We start from the raw sequence: 26,117 nt of genomic DNA, 5'->3' as shown, positions 1-26,117 counted from the left end.
TCCAGTTGCTGTTGCTAGTTGCAGGGCGCATAGCCCACCATCCCTTGTGGGAGTCGAACCAGCAACCTTTAACCAGTGGTTGAGAAGACGGCGCTCCAACCAACTGAGCCATCCAGGAGCTCAGCGGCATCTTAGCTCAAGGTGCTGTGTTCAATCTTAGTTGCAGGGGGCGTTGCCCACCATCCCTTGTGGGACTCAAGGAATTTAACTGGCAACCATGTGGTTGAGAGCCCAATGGCCCATGTGGGAATCGAACCGGCAGCCTTCAGAGTTAGGAGCATGGAGCTCTAACCGCCTGAGCCACTGGGCCGGGCCGGGCTGGCCCCCCCCCCAAAAAACAGCACATATTTTGATCTTAGAGTTGTTTTGTTTGGTCAGAGGAAATATATTCCATATTTAGACTAACAGACCACTCAATCTAAAATCTTAGTGATAATTTATAGTAAACCCATACTATAATTTTTAATCCTCCTGTTGTGATTTGGAAATAGTATTCTGTTAATATTTCAAATTATTGACTTGTAAAATCAGTGTGCCTTTTAGAATACATTATTTTGAATCATATCAGTTATTTGATAGAGATTTTTGTTTGTTTGTTTCTTCTAACATAACCAGCTAAAACTTGAATTCCACATGCATCATTTTTTAAAACATAGTTCAGTAGTAGAATTTGATCAATCTTAAGGCCAAAAAAATGTGCTTTTATTTTTGTAAAAGAGTATTTTTCTGTGCTTTATATAAATTCCTTTCTGTACTTGAAAGCAAGACACTGCTGTTTTCTTATAAATAGTAACATGTTTTGAATGTCCTAGAACTATGAATAAGCTAGTATAGAGAAAATTAGCTTTCTAGTCTGCTAATTACATATCATTACAATATTTTACTATCTTAAGAAGTCTTTTTTTTTCCTGAGTAGTTTTATACACCAAAAATCTAAAAACAGGGTAGAATTTTAGGTTATAAAGGTTTCTTTTCAAGATTTCTTCTCAATAATCTATTATACATTAGTGCTGCCCAGCAGAATTTTCTACAAACTCTATCCAATATAATAGTTACTAGCGTAAGTAGCTGTTGAGTACTTGAAGTGTGGTTAGTGCAGTTGAACTACATTTAAAATTTTATTTAGTTTCAATTAATTTTAAATTTAAATAGCCTTGTGTGGCTAATGAGTTCTTTTGGACAGTGCAGATCTACAGAATTAAAATTTTCAATAAGAACCTATAAGTTCCTAAAAGTCATGCCATTTAATTTAGATCTTAATTTACTTAAAGATTTTATTTTATGTGTGTGTGTGTGTGTGTGTGTGTGTGTGTGTGTGTGTGTATCCTACATTACTTTGAGGGAAACTGGAGAAGACAGTAAATTTTCCTAAATCAAGCTGGTAGAACATTGTCACATCTATAAAGCAAGTAAGAATTCCCTATGTCAAGATTACATGTTTGCAAAAAGAATTTTAAAATCAACTTTAATTTAAAATTCTTATTTAAATTTTCATTTGCCAGAGGGTACCATAGAATTTGGATTTGGGGGTAAATTTCCCATGAACTGCTTTTATTGGTGAATGATTCTTTTTATATTATAGTATGTCATATTTTTGAACTTCTTAATACTCAGTATTTTATTGGCATATACAGCAATACAAAATATTGCACATAATGAACAAAGATGCTTAAAGAGAATTGAGATTTAAAAAAATTGTCATAAAAGTCCCTGAAAAACAGAAGCTCTTAGTCCTAATAATAGTAGTCAGTTACTGTTTGTTAAACTAATCAGAACCAGCAACAAGTATCCAATGTCAAATTATAGGGAATGTAAATCATTTATTGTCTATACAAGACCAAAATAATTCAATTGGCTGCATTACAAGGAAATTTAAATGTTATCCTGTTCATTAAACATCTGAATGCATTTTTTAAAAAGATTAATTTTATCAGCATTTGCAGTATGTAATACCCCGTTTCCCCAAAAATAAGACCTAGCCGGACAATCAGCTCTAATGCGCTTTTGGAGCAAAAATTAATATAAGACCTGGTATTATATTATATTATATTATATTACATTACATTATATTATAAAGACCGAGTCTTATAGAAAAATAGCACTACTAACTGAAAACAAACTATATGGAAAAAGGATTAGAAAATACCTGGATTAAATCATATTTACTCTTTTCATGTATTTCCAAAGATCTTCCAGTTTTTTCCACTTTATGTATTGATTTTCTGATTAGATTTGAATTTGGCATTTACACTTTACTTAAATATAAAACCATAATATCTTAATACTGTGAGAAGATTTTTATTGACCTAGTAAACATTTTGAAAGGAAATCATTTGTATTTCTTGTAACTGTCATTTTTATATTTCAGGTACGGATTTTCAAATATGCGCTACATTGCTTCACTAATTAGTGGTGTTGGTATTTTCATGATGGGTGCAGGATTATCGTGGTACCATGGAGTCATGGGATTGCTTAATCCTCAACCAATGGAATCCCTTCTCTGGGTAATCTTTCCAACTCCTCATTTTTGAAGTAATATAAAATAGTGTTGAAGTACAGTAAAATGCCTTTGTAATACTGATGTTAAAGAGTGGGGCTAACATTTACTTTCTTGACTGTGTCATTTAGAGATATATATCTGTAGTTGTGTTTTTTACAACATCTGAACATGACCTCTACATCCATACGATTTAGTGACGCTGAGCAAGAATAGCACTGTAGGTACAATTAGTAAGCACTGTCTCTTTGGTTAAAATATTGGTCATTTCCATTAATTTCTGTAGTTTCTGTTAAAGAACAAGAAAGCTTCTATTCCCTTTTAGTCCCAAGAATAATCTGTCATTAATTAAAATATCCAGTCTCATGTGATAGTCACACATTGGAATTGTATTTAGAGTTAAAGCTTCCCATTTCCCTTGTCCTGGTAGGAAGCCTACACTGGAGGAATGGGAAGATGGGAGCATTCTGTGTTTTCCCATCCAGGGCTTCTACCCTTATTTCCTACTTCCTACCTGTAGGTTGCTTCTAACGGCATTGAAGGTAGGGATAGGGGACAAGAAAGTACTACAGTACTGGCATCAGTGTCATTTTGCACTGGTTTCCTCTGGTCTTTGTAGAGATTTAAAGATTTTTTTTTTCCTGTCATGGGCACTTACTGGAGATTACCCTGCTTCACCACTCTGACTATTGCTCCCTTGACAAGCACAAACTGGTCATGTAGCACCCCTTCTTAGCTTCTGCATCTCATGTAATTCCAGTCTATTTCTGCTGCGGTTGCTTTGTGTTTGGTCCAAAAAGGTAATGTTGAAAATTCTACAGATGTTTGGTTTGAATTTCATTTAATTTTTTTAAAAATTTGTGTTACTAGGTTAACTCTTTCTATGTACCTTGGATTAAAGTTTCTCTTGATTATTTAATTCAGTAGTGTCCTGGCACTGCAAGGAAAATGGTGTTCCAAAAAAAAATTAATTACTGTTTATAGCTGCTTACCTTTTGAATTAAGATTCAGGAAGGATTCTCTTGGTCCTGAGCATCAAAACAAATTCAGAACTTACTTGGGTGTGGCTGTGGATCTTACTGCATCTGGTATCCACAACCCCAGATTTTAAATCTTTGTGTTCATTTTGAACTTCAAAAATATTTTTATGCCAATTAAGTAACTCTTTTATCTTTTATATCATGAATTTAGCTTAGGCCATGGCATAACATTCTGTAGAAAATATATATACCTATATACCAATATATATTATATATTGGTATAATATAAATATATATAAATAAATATATATACCTATATATCAATATGTATATCCATACGTATATTGATACATATATTGATATATAGGTATATATATTTTTATATCTATATTATATATAGGCATATACATTTATATATATTATCTATATATATAGATAAAAATCTCTTCTAAGTATTAAAAAGTGAGATGGCCATTAAATTTTAAAGCTTTTATCTGTTTCCTCATATCTCATTTTCCTCGTGAAGTGTTTCCATCAAGATTCTTATCTGGCTTGGATTCAAATTTATGTTTCCATTTTAAACATTACAACTTTATACATGAACAGTTGTGATTCTTTAGTGAAATATTAATTTATGTTTCATTTTAATATTTATTTTCTAGGCATATTGTATTTTAGCAGGATCATTGGTGTCAGAAGGAGGTATGTACTGTCATAGTGTCACTTTATTCTTGATTTAGTAATACATATTCAGCAGTCCATTATTATAGACTGCTAAGTTCCATTGATTAAATAAAACTGGGAATAGGAATCTAAGGTTTGTCTATTCTTAGGGAATAAATTCTGTGTACAATGTACTATGGTTGTTCCTGTAATGTATGAGGGCAAGGGAAAAGCTATTTTTCTGTTCTGGAATATTGTATCAGAAAACTTACAACATTTGAAATGAAGACCATTTGAAATATAACTATATACTGAGTTTTAAAAATCAGGTTTTAGTAGTGTGTTAATTAGAGAAGGCTATCTCTTTTTGCAATACAAATATTTCAAAGTTTCTGAAAGTTTCAGCTATAGTAGTATTATGACAGAAGTGCTGCTATCATGTATGTAACTGCCTAATTTACTGCTTTACTCATAGTATGTTTGCTTCTGCAACATTGTCACTTTCTATGCAGTGTTTCTTTCATCTTTGACAGTCTATAAAATGGTGATAACACCACCCGCCTCTAAGGTTGGGAGGATCAAATGATTGTGCTTAGTGTGTTGCCTGCCAAATAGTAGCTGTCTAATAAGTTAAGGTTGTTGCGGTAATGACATTTAAATTATCTTGGTTAAGAAATATGGGATTCGTTATATTAATGAGGATTAATTGGGATCTTGATAATGACTAATTAATACAGAACTTTTCCTTATTGCCAACCCTGGTCTTAGAATGTTGTGCATATTTACTTATCTTTTGAGATACTGTCTTTGAAGTTTAGAAGCATGAAGTTTTTTCCTTGCTAATATGAATGCCTTTCTTTTAGCAACACTTCTTGTTGCTATCAATGAACTTCGTAGGAGTGCGCAGGCCAAAGGAATGTCATTTTATAAGTACGGTATGTATTTTAGAAACTGGATGTATTATTTCATCTCCTCTGGTTGCTTAAAATTGCCTAGTACTATCACTTTGTTCTTTATCAATATGTGCAAAATATGTCTCAGTGTCTTCCTTATGTGTGGCTCTTTGATATACATCAGCTCTTTTAAAAAGAGAATGTAATGTGATTTGAACATGAATACTTTATATTTGGGTGTAACTTAAGTGAACTACAAGTGAACTACATTTCTGTATGTGCTTATATAACTTGAGAAAGCAATTTGAACATTTAAGCCAAGAAATTATGTTTGCATTGAGCAGGCTTTTTAAAATCAGGATCTCATACATTTTTTTATCTTAATTTATCTTAATTTTAAATAGATACTTATTAAAATGTTTCCTGAGAGTATCAAGATTTCAGAAAGTTTCTTTCTTATCTCTCCCCCAATGATAAGTAATGGAAAGTCGTGATCCGAGTACAAATGTTATATTGTTGGAGGATACGGCAGCAGTCTTGGGCGTGACAATAGCAGCCACTTGTATGGGCCTTACGTCTATAACAGGTAACTATTCCTTAAATTACAAAGTGATTTATTTGTACTACGTAAATAATTCTCTTATATGTGAGAATTTTCTTTTGTATCATTGAATAATTTTAAACCAATAGATTGTAAGATGCTAATTTCGTAGTTAGAAATAAAGAAGGCTGTTAATTGAGCATTTCTGTAATGCTCTAAACTTTTGTAGCTGTGACTTAATAAATTACACAATCATTCTGAGCTTTAAGTTTTTTTTTACCTGTGGAAGTATTGATATTTGTCTTAGTGACCTCAAAAGCTTTACTAACATAATATACAAGAAAGAAATGTTAATAAACTCTAAAGTTCTAAATAAATACATATTGTGGCTCTTGTTCATTTATCTTTTTCATTGTTAGCGCCAATAGTAAGTGCGAGTGCTTTCCTATTTCCTTGACTCTCAAATTGGTTTCATCCTCATTTTGGTAGCTAGTTAAGTGTTTTGAAGGCCCGTACAATACAGGTGACTAAGAAAACACAAAACTCTTTATTATTTTTTTCCTAAAACAGAACCATTTAGTAAGCAAAGACTCAAATTTCTGAGGTTGGAATTCTCTTGGAATGGAATTTCTTCCATTCTTACCCATTTGTTCTATATTTAAAATAATTTTAGGTGGTGAGCTCTCACAGTTGTGCAGTGTTTCTTAAAATAGTCTGAAATATGAATAGGACTTGCTCATTTTTAAATAGACATTTTAAGATTAAATGAGCATTCTCTTATGTTCACTGTGATCCAGAATATTTCTGAAAGTTTTTATTGTTTTTCTGGTTGACTGTATTGTTTCAGATGTTTTTTTGGACAAAAATTATTACTTAGCAAGATTTTAGGCTTAAGAAAAGTGTGACTTGATGAATAAGTCAACTTTTAATAAGTTATTTTCTTTTGCATAATGTTAGCCAGTCAAATCAAACTTATAAATTTTTTATGTTTTAAGAGTATTTCACATGAATTAAATTGTATTTAAGTAGTTAAATTAATTCATTTAACTTAAATAAAAGACTAAGAAATCAATAAAATATTTTCCAATTCCTCGATTTCTGTAGGATTGTTTATACATATATATTTTTAAATAAAAATAATTAAATTTGGATTTCTAAAGAGCAATATTAGAGTTTGAATTCTATAATTACAGACCTCCTAGTGGTTTATGTTTCAATGGATTATATTTATGTAGATCATTTTTAAGACTTTAGTATAGATAAGTGAGTTTACTCTTTAGTGTTCTATTTTGACTAAATGTTAGTAAAACTAATATGATTTTTAAATAAAATGTATGTTTTACTAAGCATTAAGAGAGTTAAATATAATGTTGACATTTTATTTTTGGAATAAAAAGACTTCTAATCATAAAAGCCTATGTGTAAAGTTTACTACAAAGTTTTAAAATGTAATATCGATTGATATGTGTTATATAAATTAATCTATACATTGATAGATAGTAAACCAGCTCTGCTCATTGGTTCTGGGAGAGCATTAGGCCCTAATAACTGAAGGCAGTTTGTAGAATCAGAATCACCTGGAGGTTGGGAAGACACAGAATGCTGACCCCGACCTCCACAGTTTTTGATTCGGAAGGTCTGGGGTGAGGCATGAGAGTTTGCATTTCTGTTAATTTCTCAAGTGATGCTGATGCCACTCACTGATCAGGGGACCACACTTGGAGAACTACGGCTCTGAGGTCCCCAGAGCATGCAAGGAATTAACTGTTTTTTTCTTAACCTAGAATGGTGTTAGCTATGTATCACCCTTGGTTGAATGAGAGAAGAGTGACCCATATAATTTTTTCTATTGCTTAATTCTCTCACAGAACCTTGGTAAGAGTAAGACACAAAAATGGTTATTTCTTTCAGCTTTTGATCTCAAAATTATTTTGTCAACCTAGGATAGGAAAAGTGCTACTGATACTGCTAAAGGAAATGGACTTTTTATTGTATTATTAATATGTATATTAATATGTATATGAATTCTCTAAGCTGAAAGTGCCCTGAACCCTCACCCTCACCCATGTAATGACCAGGTGCAAAAAACAGATTTTAAATAATTAAACCCCATAAAACTCATAGGTAATATGAAGCAAGTTGTAATATCCACATTTTGTAGTATGGTAAGACTATGAAGAGAACATCATTAAAGGAATTAGAATGAGTTTCAAATCCCTTGTTTCACTGATTCTGGTTCTTTGCTCAGTAAAGCTCATTAAGCTAATAGAAAATGTTAATTTACTCACTTCTTATGTGCTTTATTTAGGCAATCCACTGTATGACAGCCTTGGTTCTTTGGGTGTGGGCACCTTATTAGGTGTGGTCTCAGCATTCCTCATCTACACTAACACAGAAGCACTCTTAGGGCGATCGATCCAGCCAGAACAAGTGCAGCGGCTTACTGAACTCCTGGAGAACGACCCATCAGTAAGGTCAGCTTATTCCCATGATGCTGTTAACATTACAAAATCATTAAGAAATAGAGATGCTTGGTTTGTACATGTGCTGCCAAAGCGAGCACAATGCTTGGTTTGTAAATACTTGCAGAAGAAGTTTTGGAGCCCTATAGCCTTCAGAACTTTTTAATTTATTACTTTTAGAATTGCAACCTTGCAAGAAAGGAAGTATGAAAACATTTAGGAAACTTCTTAAGTTTCCCTTAAATTTTGTATATCTAATTTTTAGAATAAAAAACAGTTAGATGATGTAATTGGAACAGAAGTTTGCAAAGTAGTTGCCTCCTTAATGTGGAACCAGTTAAGTGGAACTTTTATATTTATATTTGCCTTATATTTGTATTATAATTACAAATTGAATGTATTCAATTTAAGAAGACTTTTATTCATGAGGAATTGATTACCAAATTAAGTATAATTTATATATTCCTTTTGAAAATAAACTGTTTTAGCTTATTTTAAAAGTTTTTCCTTATAATCTTTTATCTTAAATTATGTAAGAATAAAGTACTGAAAATTTAGGAGCTAATCAGAAGAAATACAGAGTTCTAATAGTACTTTTCAGTGAAATTCAGTGGCGTCTGGTTTCAGGGTGAAGTGGAAGGAACAATCCTTTAAAATCCCAATTTTTCCACTAGCTACATGTATATTTTAAACTTTAAAAGAAGAATGTATTTTTCTTCTGTTACAATTAAAATCTTTAAGTTAAATCTTTTAAGAATGACCTGTATATCCGAATTGGCAAAACAAATGAGTAAATGATTACTAGATCTACATTCTAAGCCCTTTATGTTTATCTTGAAAAGTAGTTACCTAGTTGTATCAAAATTAGAAGTTGAGCATTCATAAAATCAGCAGTAGGCTTAGTAACTTAATGTAAATTAATCTACATTGATATCCTTTCCTTGCAATGTCTTTGATTTTGGATTCAAGGTAATACTGACCTTATAGAATGAGTTGAGAGTCTTCCCTCCTGTTCTGTTTTTTGGAAGAGTTTGTCAAGAATTGGTAGTATTTCTTCTTTAAATGTTTAGTAGAATTCCGTGGCAGTGCCATCTGGGCATGGACTTTTCTGTGTGGGTTGTTTTTCGATTATGTTAGAGGTCTGTTCAGATTATTTTTTTCAGATTATTTTTTTCAGATTATTTTTTTCTTCTTGAGTCAGTGTTGGTGCTTTGTGTCTTTCTAGGAATTTGTCCTTTACTTCTAAGTTACCCAGTTTGTTGCCATGCAACAGTTCATAGTAGTTCTTTGTAGATCTTTCTGTTTCTTTAGTTTTGGTAGTAATGTCTCCTTTCAGTTCTGATTCTCGTAATTTGAGTCTTCTCTCTTGTTTTTCTTGGTCATTCTAGCTAAAGGTTTATCAGTTTTGTTGATCATTTCAGAGAACCAGCTTTTGGTTAAATTCATTTTCTGTTTTTCTATTTTCTAGTTCATGAATTTCTGCTCTAATGTATACAGTTTTCTTTCTTTCTGCTTGTTTTAGGTTTAATTTGCTTTTCCCAGTGTCTTAGGATGGTAGGTTAAGTTTTTGATTTGGTACCTTTCTTCTTAATGTAGGCTTTTATAGTTAATAAATTTCTCTCTAAACTCAACTTTTGTCGCATCCTATAAGTTTCAGTATGTTATATCTTCATTTTCATTCATTTCAAAGAAATTTCTAATCTTATGTGGGTTTTTTTTTATTATTAGTTTCAGGTGTCTAATCTCACTTTTAATTTCTTCTTTAGCCATTGGTTTTTTAGGAGTGTGTTGTTTAATTTCCATGTTTTTGGAGTTTCCCAAATGTCTTTCTGTTGCTGATTTCTTATTTTATTCCACTGTGGTCAGAAATCATACTTTGTATTATTTCTATCCTTTCAAATTTACTGAAGTTTGTCTTATGACCTAGCCCATGATCTATCTTGGATAACGTTCCTTGTGCCCTTGAGAAGAATGTGTATTCCGCTTTTGTTGTATGGAGTATAACGTAGATGTCTATTAGGTTTAGTTGCTGTATAGTGTTCAAGCCTTCTATTGCCCTGTTGATGTTCTTGTTTACTTATTCTATCCATGATTGAAAGTGGGATTTTTGGAAGTTTCCAGCTAGTATTGTTGAATTGCCTATTTCTCCTTTCATTTCTGTTAGTTTTGCTTCATGTATTTTGGTGTCCTGTTTTAGGTACATACCAGGGTGCCAAAAAAATGTATACAAGTAGACACTTTGGTCAGCGTTGCTCAAGCAGTAGTTTGCCGTAATCAAAAGTTTCTGGACACTGATGGTAACCACTTTGAGCACTTCTTGTAATTACAGAAGTCAAACCTCATTTGTATTCATCTTTTGTTATTGATATATTGATATATGTATCAATACATATATATTGATATATGTATTAGAATTTTAATACAGTTTTCCTTTCTTCAAATTTATATACATTTTTTGGGCACCCTCTGTATATGTTTATAATTTTGCATATATTGTTTATAATTAAAGCCTTAAAAAGGAGCTGCAAATGGAAAGATTGTGGCAAATTTTCAATTTTCTGGAAGATTGAAGATTGGTGTATTAAATTGTTGGAAAAAAATAAATGTTAATAATCCAGAAAGTTCATACAGTTTTTAGACAATGTATTAGTTGTCTATTGCTATGTGACAAATTACCCCAAAACTCAATGACTTATAACAACATTTATTATCTCACAGTTGGTCAGGAATCCGGGCATGGTTTACCTGGATCCTCTATTTTAAGTTTTCTCCCAGACTGCAATCGAGATATTAGGTGGGACTACAGTCATCTTCTGGGGATGGCTCTGCTTCTAAGCTTACTCACTTCGTTCTTGACAGGATTTAATAATTTTTTTGCCACATGGGCCTCTCCAACATGGCGGCTTGCTTAATCAGAGTGTGCAAGCTGAGAAGGCAATAGAAATTGAGGATGAACAAGATAAAAATCATAGATTAGTCATCTCATCTTGGCAATGGCATCTCATCACTTTCCGTGTTCTGTTGGTAAGGAGCAAGTCACTAGGTCTAGCCCACATTCAAGGAGAGAGCATTGCACAAGGGCTTTGAATACAGGAGGCAGGGATCATAGGGAGCCATGACAGAAACTGCCTATCAGGTTTTTTTATCAGCAGTTAGTTATATATAAGAAAATAAGGAAAAAGTATATTAAAATACTTTCACTAGCTGCTATTCAAGTATTACCCAAATAATCAAGTTTATTAATATTTTATGAGGATTAAACTAAATATGCTTTTTAAAAAAAAAATGAATAAATTATATAGCCTCTTGCCAATCTAGATTAGTTTTATTTCAACTTGGGCATATGTAACTATAAATATTAAATCATTAATTCTTATTTCCATCCCAGATAGTTGATAAATATGCTTTTTTATTTATATGGACAAAGCGTTTTAGACTCAATATTTAGTAACTTGTTCAAGGTCACTCAGAAATTAGGGTCAATATTTTAAGAGTACTTGGAGTCTCATTTAAGCCTGTTTTCCTTTTCTCTTATATATCCTGTAAAGAAAAGATGTTATGGTGATTACCATGAAAGATACTAATTTCTCAATGGTTTTTTAGGGAAGATTGATTCCGGAGGGTGTGGGCAGGAGGGATGAAAAGCAGTTACACTTGAGCGTCTGCTTCCCATTCTGGGAGGCAAAATGGTATAATGGAAAGACCATCTGAATGACCACATTGTAGAAAAGCAATTTAAAGTTGATTTTTTAAATCTACCAACTTTGTAATTCATATGTATACAGATTACCAGAAAATAATTAAGTTTACACCTTTGTAAGGCATATAAACATAGCTAAATGGACATTTATTTGGAAAAGTAATAGTTGGTACTTAATGGTGAACACTCTGAAAGCCATCTTAATCCATTTTCATCACTGGTAGAAAAAACAATTCTAGACTTTGTGTTATTAAAATGTATACGTATGTTGCATATATATACATAAATTTATAAGCATTGTTATTGATTGCAGGGCAATTCATGATGTTAAAGCCACAGATTTGGGATTAGGTAAAGTAAGATTTAAGGCAGAAGTAGATTTTGATGGACGAGTTGTTACAAGATCATATTTGGAAAAACAAGATTTTGACCAAATGCTACAAGTAAGTTTATGTATTTATTGTTTTCTTACAAAGCCAACAGTAAGGAAAATTACTTTTTAAGTAAATAAGATAAAACGTTTATAGCTCATAAAGTCACTTCAGCTTTCAACTTCTTAGGGTTACAAAATTTGACAGAGACCCTTTTATTTACTGTAGAGTGAGTAGGTTGGAGGAGACAACAGAAGTGCAAACTTATTATTAAAGTGCTTGTTATATGTGTCAGGCATTTTATATATGTTATCTTATTTACTCTATCCTGTGAGGTAAAGAAATAATATTTTCATTTTTCTGTATGGGCAGATTGAGACACAGAGAGATTAAGTAACTTGCCTAAAATTACAGAGCCATAATTTTACAGAATCATGCTTTTTTATTAAGACTAGTTTAAAAGAGAATTTACAGAAGATAATATAATGAACAGCACAGAGGTTACCACTTGCTTTTGTCAAATTCTAATATTTTATCTTACTGTATTTGTTTAAGATCTTAAAAAAAAGAAATCATTACAAAAACAGTTGAAGTCCTTGTTTTCTCATTCTAGATCCTATTCTCTTTCCTCCGTCCCTAAAACTAACAATCATCCTGAGTTTAGTACCTGTCATTTCTATTTAGGTTTTCATACTTCTCAATATATTTTTTAGCATAATATATAACAACATTTTGGATGTTTCAAAATTTAGATGAATGGTATCATATGATTGCCTCTACAATTTCCTTAACAGCATATTTTTGAGATTCTTCCATGTTAATATATATACCTTTAGTTAATTTACTTTAATTACTATATAATTTTCCATCTTATGAATGTCTTAAATTTATCCATTCTCCTGTTGGTGGACATTTATATTGTTTCCTGTGTTAAACTGTTAGAAACATGCCACAATGGCATTCTCATACATGTTTCCTTATTCGCATGTACAAGAATTTCTTTAGGGTAATGTATAGAAAGATTTAAAATAGATAAGACATTGGATGAACATATCTTCAACTTCTCTAGACGTTTGCAAATTTTTCTCCAAAGGAGTCAATTTACCTTTTATCATTGGTATATCAAATTTCTATTACTAGCCTGTTGACAGAGTAATTTCTTACTAGACTGTTGACAGAGTTTTGAAATTTTTGTCATTATGATAGGTGTGAAATAGTATCTTGTAATAATTTATATTTCCCTGGTAGTAGTGAGGTTAATAAACATTGAAATTCATTGACCAGTGGGATTCCCTCTACTTCTTTAATTTCTGTTATTCTGACAGATTTGTAAATACTTTTAATATGGTAGATACTAATCCTTCCTCAGTTGTGTATCTCCAAATATCTTTTTCTGGTTTGTAATTTTAACGTCAGATTTGTAATCTTTTTCTCTATGCATTTTATTATCTTGCTTGAGAAATGCTTGCTTATCCCATTGTCATAAAAATACTTTTTTTTCTAGAAGTTTTATGTGTTTTTTACCCTTAGGTTTTTAATACACTTAAAATTGTTTGTTTTGTTTAATGGTTTGAGGTAGAGATTTAATGTAATTCTTTTCTTATAGAAAAATAATTGCCCTGACACTACTTTTTGAATAGTCTATTCTCTTCCCACTAATTTGTAATGTTGCCGTAGTGTAGCCTTGTACTCAATTTTTTATTGAATTTAAGTTTTTCAGAAATAGGTGGTTCATTGTCAATAGCTTGAACGTTTTTCATTTTTCATTAAATTTAATGGTGTTATAATTTTTTAAAGAAATCATCAACTTACTGCTACGACTTTTAAAAGTATTTGTTTTCTTGCTCTCATTTTTTTAAATAGGAAATTCAAGAAGTGAAAACTCCTGAAGAACTAGAGACCTTTATGCTTAAACATGGAGAAAATATTATTGATACTTTGGGAGCTGAAGTAGATAGACTTGAGAAGGAACTGAAAGTAAGATATGCATAACAATAATATAATAATGTCTATTTCTTGAGTCCTTACTCTGTGTCAGACGCTGTCCGAATTGTATCACATCTATCCTTATGTTCTCAGTTAACCCATAATGTATTAGTAGCTGTGGGCAAGCAAATGATTGGGGTAGAGAAGTTGGATAATTTGCTCAAGGAAACAAGGGAATTGGGATTTGAACCTATGTGTTCAATTCCACATTCCGAACTTTTAGTCACTATTCTGTACTACTTGCTTAGTTTCTAAAATAACCAAATGTTTTTTATTTGTTTTTAAATAAGAAGCATTTAGAAAGTTTCTAGGGAAAAGTGAAAAGAAAACTATAGACTTTTCAAAAGTTAGGAAAAAATAGCATGTGACCTTAAACGTATACATATATCTTGCTTTTTGTTCATCTGACATTACTTTATATTTTCTGTTTGTTTCTGTTCAGTTGGTGATCATTGGTTATTTTACTGAAATATTACTCGATCAGACTGCCTTTAAAAATGTCTCAGTGCTCTCCAGTTGTTATTTATTGACATTGGAGTTCTATTTGTTTGTAGTGAATAAAACTTGTAAATGGTCTTAACATACATAGCTTATTGAAGGCAATGCCTTTTCTTCAGTTGCTGTTGACCATTCTTTAGTTTTGCTTAAAATTAAAAAGAAACATGAAAAAAAATTGAGGGGAAACATTTCTATCACTGCTTTATTATCCTTTCTTTTAGCATCTAGATATCTGATCAGATTAATAGAATAATTTCAAATAAGATGATTTTGTTAATATTATCATTCATTTATAAGCTTTATCAGGCATTAATTTTGAAGTTTGTAGATGAGCAATTCTCACATATTTTGGTCTCAGGATGCTTTACATTCTTAAAAATTTTGGAGAATCCGAACAGCTTTTATTTGATTTGTATTTATTGATATTTACCAAATCATAAATTAAAATTGAAAAATTTTAAAATATTTAAAAACATAATAAACCTATTTCATGTTAGTGTAAATAACATTCAACCTAAAATAACTATTTTCCAAAATGAAAAAAATAATGAGAAGAGTGATATTGTTTTGTATTTTTGCAAAAATCTAAGACAGCTGGACTCCCATATCTGCTTCTGCTTTCAGTTTGCTGCCATATATTGTTTTGGTTGAATATGAAGAAAGGGAGGAGACTTTGTAAGTGTTCTGGTAGCCTTTTCAGATAATTGTGATATTCTCTTTAAATATTACACTAAAACCTGACAGCATCTTAAAGTTTAGTTGTAATGTGGAATCTGAAACTATATCAATGAACTTTTTATATACTGTTTGTGTAAGGGGCACAGTCCACAAGACCACCCTCATTTCTAACACCAATTGCAGAGTTCGAGGGGTTCCTAAGAGCACCTGGAAGTTAGGAAATTCACTAGGACTCATAGAACTCACTGAATAAACTCACAGTTAATGTTTTATTACAATGAAAAGATACATATTAAAACCAGCCAAAGAAAGAGGTGCATAGGTCAGAGTTACAGACACAGAGCTTCATGTGTCCTCTCCCCATGGAGTCATGGACAGTATTTCTTTCCTGGCAACAATGTTTGGCAGTTTGCATGGAGTGTTCCCAATCAGGGAATCTCAACTAAGCCTTGGTGTCCAGAGATTTTTATTGGGCTTCACCTTTCATCTTCAGCCCCTCCTGGAGGTAGAGCAGAGACTGTCGCCAAACATAAGCAAAGACATAATTATCAGGCAGGATAGGATGTTCCAAGGACCTAGAGATCATCTCCCAGTAGCCAGCAGACAAAGGCCAGAGCTCTCTTTGGGTATGATTAACTCTACACTATTATATTACAATCAATCTTTTACCCATGCAACAATTCTTTCACATTAGGAATTGTTCATTTGGAAAATATTGGTTGACAATTTATGCACATCTTTCAAATGTTACATTTCTAAGTAAAAGCTGTCAGGTGCACAGTGGTGGGTACAAGTTTTCTAACATTCTAATTTTCACTTGAAAGCTTGAGTTTTATCATTAGCAATAAATACTTTCATTTTCTTTGAAGTAATAGACCCATTTTGTTAAGTTTTTAGCAGACGCCTGCCAAATTCCCAAATTTGAATAACCATAGTTTCTTGGTTATTCTTTTAAGTAAAAGTGATGTTTAGATAAAAAAGCATCTGATTCAGCTCGTACTCAAGCAATCACAGTGTTTCTCCTTGTGACAACATCAGACTTCAGTATGAAGCACGAGGGCTTGTACACACTTTCCGTTTTGTCACAGAATATTTTTTAAAGTGTACTCAGGGGTTCAGGTTTAATAAGCCAGTACTTTTTACTACTTTATGAAGGACATTTTAAAGTGAAATTACCTTTTTGTTTTTTTAACTGTGAATGGCAGTAAAGGAACAAAATGACTACCAGTATAGTTTGGTGTCACTTGCCTTGAATTTTGTGAAGGTGCCAGCAGTTTGATCCACCACCATTGCTTTTATGCCATCCGAGGAAATTTCAGTGTAGTAAAAAAAGCAAATAATATCTTAGTGTTTGTTATTATGAAAATAGTTTTGACCTTGGGGTCCTCCTGTAAAGGTCTCAGGACCCCAATTATCCTTGGAGCATACTACTTTGAGAACCACTCTTCTAAATAAAATGCGAGGTGATTATTTTTGTGCAGAGTGACCCAAGAATAAATAAATTATGCTTTTCCATTCTGTCTGTTCTTATCATCCTAGCAAGGAAAATAATGAGCTTTTAAACTAAATATTTTAGTTTTACTTTTTAATAGAAACAATAAGTCAGAAATCAGATTTAAGAATAAATACTGTTGTGGCGTGGAATTAACCCCTGGTTGTTCGCAAAAGGTGAAAGCATTCACACACAGACTCTGCAAAGTGGGAGAGTAAAGGAAGTTTTTATTAAAGTTAGGGCAGAGAGAGAGTGCCCATGGCAGTGTCCAAAGATGACGGCTGTCTTTGGTAGTAAGGAGAGAAACACTGGGGCGGGAGGTGGGGATGAGAGTGGGGCCGGGCCAGAGTCTGATAGGGACAGCTGCTGAGACAGGAGTAAGAGAAATGGTAGCAGAAAGGAGTTTGCCAGAGCAGTCGGATAGAAAGCTGCTGCAGGTAGGAAGGAGAGAAACAAAGAGATAACAGATGAATATCTGGATAGATCAAACTGCAAACAAACTAAGTGTAATTCCACGTGGCGAGATAGCAAGCTGTGTGGTGAGTCAAACTGCAACTAGCTAAGTCTGTTATTGATTTACTGAATTTCACCCTTACAAATACCAAATTGATCATTCTCAACTGTACTCTTATCATAATCAGATAAGCTTATTATTTTTGTTAGCTTTGTGTTTTAATTAGAAGCAATTTAATCATTAATAGTTTGAACATCTCATAAGTGTTTTTGATTTATATAAGTCTTTCAAACCAGGATGCCAAGTTTTCAGGTGGAAACATCTTTGACTAACGTAATAAGGTATACGAGTATAAGTAATCTTAAGTCAAAGAAAGTTCTTCTAAGACACCAAAGGGAATGCATGAATGTAAGTCTTCTTTCTTGTCATGAAAATAAACCGATTTTCTTTGAAAATTAAAACATTGTACACTGGCATATTCCCTCCTTTTTAGTATCTAAGTATGGTTGCCTTCGAAGTTTAAATTTTAATAATTGTTGAATTACTTTGGAAGGTCCCACTCAGTGATAAAATTCTGCACCAGAATAGCAATGTGTTGATTAATTAGAATAAGTGATATTTTTAGTAAAGATGGTAAAAATAATAGAAGCTAGTTTATAAAGTCCCATGTTACAAATGTGAGAAATATTATTTTGAAGTTCTTTGAACTGGTAACTTAAAAGGGTTTTTTTTTGTTCTACCTCTATATTTCAGTCTATGGATAGACTCTTTTCTATCCCTCCATGAAGTTTTTTTGTGTTTTTAGGAGGAAATAATTCTATTGGAATTGATTCAGTGGGAAGATGTCACAACATTTGCAAATTCCTAATGAGTAATGTTCCAGTTAAATACTCTACTCTTTATCTTTTGCTTCTGTAATTGAATCCCATAGCATTTTCTTACCTCAAGAGTGCAGCATTACAAAATAAATTACATAATTTGTTTTTTATCTCTCCATAATATGAGTACTGGAATAAAATCTGTGGTATGTAAATGTTCCAATTTACATAGAACAGTGCCTGGGACATAATAGATTAATAAATATTTGTTGAATAAATGAATGAAAATTACAAGTTGGACACCAATTATTGACGTTCAGTTCTACTTAACAAATATTTATTCAGTTTGTTATGTACATAATAGCTTGTTAGGCACTAAAGATTAAAATTTAAGGATATTAATCCTATATTTTTTAATTCATTCACTTAGCAAACATACTTCTGTGTCTACTTTGTATTGGGCATATATTTTAGGAATTTGATTAGTTTTCTCTCTGAAAATTATTTTTAAAAGAGCAGACTAACTTTTTGGTTTATTTTTCTTGAGATCAGATTGTTATTAGTCCACATTTATTATACAGTGATTTTAGATAGAATAACTTTAAACTTTCCATGAAAAACTAAAATTTTTCAAGTCCTACTGGAATGGGTAACAGTTGAATGGAGTGGGAAAATAAAATTCAGTTTCATTTCTCTTTGAGGAAATCTTTTTTTATTCCATATTGAACTTAAGGAGTTTCAGACATACTTTAAGATAAAGAAAACATTGAAAAGAAAAGTGTGCTTCCCTCCCCAAGTTTGGGGACCCCTGGCCATTCTTGCATTAGAATCCAGGAGAAAGTATCCGCAGCTACACTTGAACAACATAAGTTATAAGAAAAATCCCAGTGCACATTCAGTAGAATGCTCTAACTGGAGCTAAACTCCAGTATTATACCAAGTTTTGTCTTTATGACTGCATTCCTTTAATATGAGAAATATATAGATGTTCCTCGGATATTTTTTAAACTAGAAACGATTGATCCTTACTGGTTATCAGAATCACTTAGAGGAGCTTTTTTCCCTTGCTGTTTCTACAATTTTAATACAACCAACTGAAAAGCTTATAACAGAAATAAGTGTCACTTGCTTCACCCTCTTGAATTCTTAATTCTATTTCTCAAAGATAACCATTTGTAGTACTTTTCGCATCTTTTATATTTACTGCCATATTTTTACTTAAAGTCTTAATACTGCCCCTCTTGATTTAAGCATTTTTTTGTTTTTGATAGGTGGAGATTTTGTTACTTTATATACTCTCTTTTATCCTCTATTGTGACAATATCATTATATTACATTTTATTACACTTTCAATTTATCCAGAATTGAGATAGGTGTCCTTCCTTTACATACCTGTGGGGTATAGAAAGCCAGAACCTTTACTTTGCTCTGTAGTAGCATATTGTAATTGCCTGCTTATTTACCTCTGTCTCCTCACCTCACCAGACATTAGTTCATTGAACCAGGTACTATTTGTTTCCTGTAAACTGTTGTGTACTTCAGTGCCTGGCACAGGACAGGCATGTAACAAAGATATCTTTGTTGTTATCGAATTGAAGTTCCGTAAGCTGGCATTTAAGATTTTTCACAGCCTGCCTTCTACCTCCCTTTCCAGCCTCATTACCATCTTGCCCTTTTCGTAGCTGCTGTGCTAACTATACCATACAGTCAGTACATACTTTCCAGGCTCTCTGACTTTGTCATGCTGTTCTCTTCTGTCTAGACTCTCTTCATCACCCATCTGGAAAACTCAGCGCATTCAAACCTTGCTTAGGTACTATATCCTCAGTGAAGTCCTTCTGGATCTCATGAGCATAAGTAATAGATCTCACATTTTTGTTCCCAGAGTTATTGTTTAATACATTGTAATAGTGAGGAGCTTGAGGTCTGGAACCAGGCCTGGAATCCATTCTGGCTCCATCACTTACTAGCTGTGTGACTTTGGACAGTTTAGATTATTTCTTCAAACTTCAGTTTTCCCATATGTAAAATGGAAATAATTGGGTTATTATGAAAGATTGAAAAGCACATGCACGTGAAGCCTTTTACTTAGCCTTTTACTTAGCACAAGACACAAGAATAAGTGCTCATTAAATGTTAACTGTTATTATTAGCTATATAGTGAGTGCTTAAGCTCGTAGATGGTTATTGCTGCACTTGTGTTCCTGGTTAAACTGAGGCCCGCAGGGTCAGGAACTTAATAATCATAGCTCCACTTCCTAGCACAAAGCCTGGCCCAAGACTAGATGGATTGTTACTAAAATGAGTGAATATCAGTGTATTTTTTCTTTTTTTTTTTCTTTTTTTTTTAATTGGGGAATATTGGGGAACAGTGTGTTTTTTCAGGACCCAAAGGCTCCATGTCAAGTCATTTTTTCAATCTAGTTGTGGAGGGCGAAGCTCACTGGACCATGTGGGAATTGAACTGGCGACCTTGGTGTTATGAGCACTGTGCTCTAACCACTGCGCAAACCGGCCGACCCAGTGTATTTTTTCTGATTGTTATTGTTTTGCAGTGATTTTCTTTTCACCACAAACAAGCATATTTCCAGTGCTTTGCAATGGTTGGCACATACTAGATTCTTAATCCATTATTGTATTAATGAACATATGACAAAACTCAGGGATATGAGACTACTTACTGTGTCATTTATAGTCTTTTTTATATATTGATCTTATTTTCTTCCTTATGCAAATATTTCTCTTGCTAGTATGCTACAAGGAAATATTTTGACCAAATGTTTTCATTGGCTTTAGTGATCAAAAGGAATAAAAGGAAACAGAAGATTCTGTTTCGCTAAGAGTAATGTGGTGGTGTTTTTTTCCTTCCAGAAACGAAATCCTGAAGTTCGACATGTAGATTTGGAGATATTATAGATTTGATGGGATGAATCACCTTGGAGGGAGCTTGGAAACAAGTTTGTCGAGCCTACTCTCCCACACTGAAGGAGTCAGCGCCATTCAGAAGCCATTTTTTGTTTTTAAGATGAAGGAAATATTTTATGTAAAGGGCAATTCAATGGTCCGCAGAAAAATACTACTTACTTCTAAGAGACGTGTTACAAGTTGAAGCAATTTGGAAATCATGTTTTTATGTTTTAGTAGGGACCACTTTTGTTACTTCAATTGATCTAATTTCTCATTTTACCCTGTCAGGGTATATTGTACCTTGCAATGATGTTTCCTTTCTTCACTTTGGTAAAATAAGCAACATCCATGCAACATCCATAGGTTTATGATTTTTAATTTTGTTTCCACTGAGGATTTCACTCCATCAAAACCTCCCAATCTTGAACATGCTGGCTAAATCTTGGTTTGTGGTTTTTAAATAGTCACTCCATTTTAAAGTCTGTCTTTCCTTATAGAATGTGGAAATGATTTCTACCTACCTTGTAATTTTGCCCTGAGCACTAAGAGGAATACTCTCTTAACCTGGTTACCCATAAATGTTCATTCCAGAATTGGCCTACTTACTGAATTGAAGGAAGGCACTTCAGTACACTCTTTTAGGTCATAGTAGTTGCTGTTTTCTAAAATTCCTTATCTCTTTTACTTTTTTCTTTACTTGGTTTAATTTTTCTAATAGTGAAATAACCCTAGATATTTCCATGGGCCAGTGTAATGACTGGTTTTTTTGTTTTGCTTTTTAACTGGCTTCAGTGCCATAATGTGTATTTTCTAGGAGATGATGCATTTATAAGTACTTTGACATTCTGTAAAGTGGACTAGAAATATTTATAATTTACAGACAGAACAGCATTTTATTTTTAATTTATTTTTAAAGAGGCACTACTTATGTAAATCTGAACTGTGGGATATTTCTTGCTCTAAGAGAAAGAGAAGTAAATCTCTTATGCAGAAATTTGTGGCCATGATTTTGTATAATATCATAAATAGTGTGTCTGTAACATGAGTTTCTTGCAGTTACACATGGGCATTTAGTATAATATATGACTATAACTGTATGTAAGTAGCTTTCTAATGATCATAAGGTATCACGGTGAAAAAACATGCAATTCAGTAATTGAAAGTTTAGTGCAAAACAACAGCTCTGTCTCCATTCATCAAAACAACTCATGCACTTTAAATTGTTCAGGTAGCAGTGATCTCTTTGCTGGATAAGTGAGTGCTTAAGATGAGGACCTAACTACCTGTGTGAGGTCCGTGTCTAAAAACTTACTTAGATTAAAGGTTATAAACTACAGCAAATTGTAATGCTGGAAACAGAAAATAAACATTTGATTAAAGGGGTTGTAATGGTAATTTTTTTATCTAGAAATGTCATTTACTGGAAAATGTTTTATATATATATATATATATATATATATATGTATGTATGTATATATATATGTGTGTGTGTGTGTATATATATAATTTGATTCTCTTCATATGGTTGCAAATTCTTCACCCTTTTTTCTGAAACTTTTTTTTAACCCATTGTAATTCACTCTACATACTTTTTCTATCTTCTTCCTCCCCTTTCCCACCTGACATTTGTTTTTCTGTCACTGCCATATGGGAAGGCACCAAATTATATCCAGTTCCCTCCTAGTAAAATTACTCTGAAAAATTTCATATAGCTAGACAAGAATAATTAACTCATTAAAAAAAAATTTCAAAGTTGATAGGCAGAAGTTATTCCAAATTGTATTATTTTAGGACTTTCTAAAAAACAGCCAATTCCTGATATTTCTGTGATTTCTGTAATCTGACTTCATTGAGGTTTTACCTATTCTTAAAGAATTAAAGGCTTATGCTTCTGTCTTTTATTTCTAGTTCTGTTCCGCACTGATATTTTAAAGTTTGTTTAAGCAAAAATTGACATAAACTACAGTATATCAAGCAATTTGAATATTTCTGTGGACTCAGGACATGCATGACATCTCCGGTTTATATTTTTTTCCTTTTAAACTGGAGTCAAATTTGAGTTTTAAAATTAGGGAATTTGGCCCATTTCTTTAAAACTAAGATAATATGTAGTTGTTCAGGTTTCTTGGTTTTTGTTTTTTTTTCCCAATGAATACTTCTTACTTCAAGTCTTACCCTGATCCATAGCATTTGAATATTTAAGTATATAAATTTTAATATTTTCAAGGAAAATAGCTTCTGTAATAGAATAATTGCAAAAGTAATGTTGGACAGAGAATTGGGTGGTCAAGGGCCCATGACTCCTCTTTGTACTGAGCTGAAATCTGGGAACAATCAGAGGTGAAGTATACTTGTTGTCAGCTTTGGCTGAGAATGAATATCTAATCAGGCCCCAAACTATGTAAGGTGGCACATTTTTTAGACTATGGCAGAGGGAGGAGGAAGGATGGAGACCTGTTTTTAAGTAGACCCTGCTGGTGGCCAGTATATCCAATTCCAAAGAGGGAGGAGATTCCTGAACATGTAGAGGAAACTGTGAGATAGGACCAGATTGGAAAATTTTCACGTTCTCCCCACCAAAAGTTAATCTCTGCATATATCATCCTACACACACACACACCAAATAACCCAGAATAACAAAATGACATAAGATTGAAGTTGGGGTATATGATTTTAGTGTTATCTCAATTATCCCATTATTTGGGCAATGCTTTTTGCTAAAATTATACCATCTAAAGGAAATGGCTTAAGTTTTAAATCTGATAAATTTTGAGGTAGAATGCTGGGAACTACAGAAAATTACAGACTTTGGGAATTTATACCATCTTGCTCAGATTGCTTTTGTCAGGCTTTGGCATTTCCTTTAAATGTGATGACTCCCAATTTGCCAAACTGTCAAAAGTCAGTGAAGCAAAGAATTGAAGGTAAAATGTTGATTCAAAGATTGTCTCCCCTAAATCCCTCATCCCTGTCTCTTAAATGGAAATTTGGAAGGCATTTATATAGCAGATTGGTCTGACAGCCTTTATATTTGCATTAAGTTTACTAGCAATTGTAGATTTGGTTTTATGGGAAAAGAAAATTTTGTTTCTATTACATTGTAATTCAACTGGCTGATTTTGCTGGCAGGTTAAGATGGTCCTGGTCCCTCAGGATGTTTTTTTTTCTTAATAAATGTGTGTAAATAATAGCAGTTCACTTATTAGTTTGGGAATTTTTCACCCAGTGATAAATGTTTTTTAAACAAATCCTTCTCTACCTCATGTGTTAAGAACTAAACAGTGTAATTGGATACATTTTATCTTAAAAATAATGCCCATGGTTTTTTTTGTACGTCTTTTTCAATTTATTTTTTAAAGATTTTTATTAAAATATATGTAACATACAATATTAATTAGTTTCAGGTGTACACCATAGTTATTCAACCTTTATACACCTAAAGAAGTGATCACCATAAGTGCAGCAAACATCTGACACTGTACCACGCTATCACAGTATTATTGATTATATTCCCCACGCTGTACATTACATCCCCATGACTTACTTGTTTTATACCTGGAAATTTGAACCTCTTATTCCCCTTCACATTTCCCCCCTTTTTAAAATTTTTCAATTATAGTTGACATTTAATACTATTTTATATTAATTTCGGTGTACACATAGTGGTTAGACATTTGTATAATTTAAGAAATAATACCCCTGACTAGTACTCATCTGGCGCTATATATAGTTATTATCATATAATTCAGTATATTCCCTGGGCTTTACTTTACATCCCCATGACTATTTTGTAACTCAGTTTGTACTTCTTACTCCCTTCACCTTTTTCACCGTCTCTCAACCCCTTCCCATCTATCACCCCAACAAATCTAGTACCATGTGATACCATACATAGTTATTATAACAATATCATTGACTATATTCCTTATGCTATACTCCACATCTTCATGATTACTGTGTAACAACTAATTTGTAGTTCTTAATCCCTTCCCCTTTTCCACTTACCCCCAAACCTCCTCCCATCTGGCAACCATCAATATGTTCTCTGTATCTGAGTTTGTTTCTGTTTTGTTTATTTTGTTCTTTAGATTCCACATGTAAGCGAAAGTACATTGCATCTGTCTTTCTCTGTCTGACACCCCACTCAGCACAATATACCCCAGGTCCATCCACACTGCCGCAGATAGCAAGAACCCATCCTGTTTCATGGCTGAGCAATGTTGCATTGTAGATATGTACAACTTGCTCTTTACCCGTTCTTCCATCAACAGACACCCAGGCTGCCTCCACAATTTGGCTGTTGTAAACAGTGCTGCAATGAACTTAAGAATGCACATATGTTTGAAGTAGTATTTGGGTTTTGTCTGATAAATACCCTGAAGAGGGATTACCAGTTCCTTCTTTGTCTCTTGTTATAGCCTTTGTTTTAAAGTCTATTTTGTCTGATACAAGTATTGCTACCCCAGCTTTTGTTTTTGTTTTTTTTCCATTTCCATTTTCATGAAGTATTTTTTTCCACTCCTTTCTGTCTTTGTTATGTCTTATAATCTGAAGTGAGTCTCTTGTAGGCAGCATATGTAAGGGTCCTGTTTTCTTATCTATTCTGCCCTCCTCTGTCTTCTGAGTGTAGCATTTACTACACTTATATTTACAGTTATTGTTTATAGGTATGCAACTACTGCCATTTCATAATTTTGATCTTTTTTTAATCTTAAATCACTCTTGACATTTCTTGTAATACTGATTTGATGGTGATGAATTCCTATAGCTTTTTCTTGTCTGGGAACCTCTTTATATGTTCTTTGATTCTAAATTATAGCCTTGCTGGGTAGAGTAATCTTGGTTGTAGATCCTTGCTTTTCATCATATTGAATATTTTGTGCCAATCCCTTCTGGCCTGCAAAGTTTCTGTAGAGAAATCACCTAACTAATGGGAGCGCCCTTATAAGTTACTAGTTGCCTTTCTCTTGCTGCTTTTAGGATTCTCTCTTTGTCTTTAACCTTTGCCAATTTAATTACAATGTGTCTCGGTGTGGGCCTGTTTGGGTTCATCTTTTTTGGTACTCTGCACTTCCTGGACTTCTATGTCTATTTCCTTTGCCAGGTTAGGAAATTTTTCGTTCATTATTTCTTCAAATAGATTCTCAATCCCTTGCCTTCTTCTCCTTCTGGTACTC

General features: G+C 32.8%; 1 protein-coding gene across 1 annotated transcript in view; it reads left to right on the top strand.

Moving 5' to 3' along the window:
* The window catches only part of SLC30A9 (solute carrier family 30 member 9), a 74,504-nt gene extending 52,135 nt beyond the window's left edge, over nucleotides 1-22,369 (top strand). The window contains exons 11-18 of the mRNA XM_081045765.1: nucleotides 2,369-2,504; nucleotides 4,140-4,179; nucleotides 5,004-5,075; nucleotides 5,512-5,619; nucleotides 7,883-8,048; nucleotides 12,050-12,179; nucleotides 13,971-14,084; nucleotides 20,905-22,369. Coding sequence (XP_080901891.1) covers nucleotides 2,369-2,504; nucleotides 4,140-4,179; nucleotides 5,004-5,075; nucleotides 5,512-5,619; nucleotides 7,883-8,048; nucleotides 12,050-12,179; nucleotides 13,971-14,084; nucleotides 20,905-20,949 — 811 coding nt within the window. The 3' untranslated portion in view covers nucleotides 20,950-22,369. The remainder of the gene's footprint in view (nucleotides 1-2,368; nucleotides 2,505-4,139; nucleotides 4,180-5,003; nucleotides 5,076-5,511; nucleotides 5,620-7,882; nucleotides 8,049-12,049; nucleotides 12,180-13,970; nucleotides 14,085-20,904) is intronic.
* The last annotated feature ends 3,748 nt before the right edge of the window (nucleotides 22,370-26,117 follow it).

This window comes from Rhinolophus hipposideros (genome assembly GCF_964194185.1).
Source record: "Rhinolophus hipposideros genome assembly, chromosome: 1".
Lineage (NCBI taxonomy): Eukaryota > Metazoa > Chordata > Mammalia > Chiroptera > Rhinolophidae > Rhinolophus > Rhinolophus hipposideros.
Note: the sequence above shows the minus strand (reverse complement) of the source record. Positions and strands in the feature narration are given on the sequence as shown.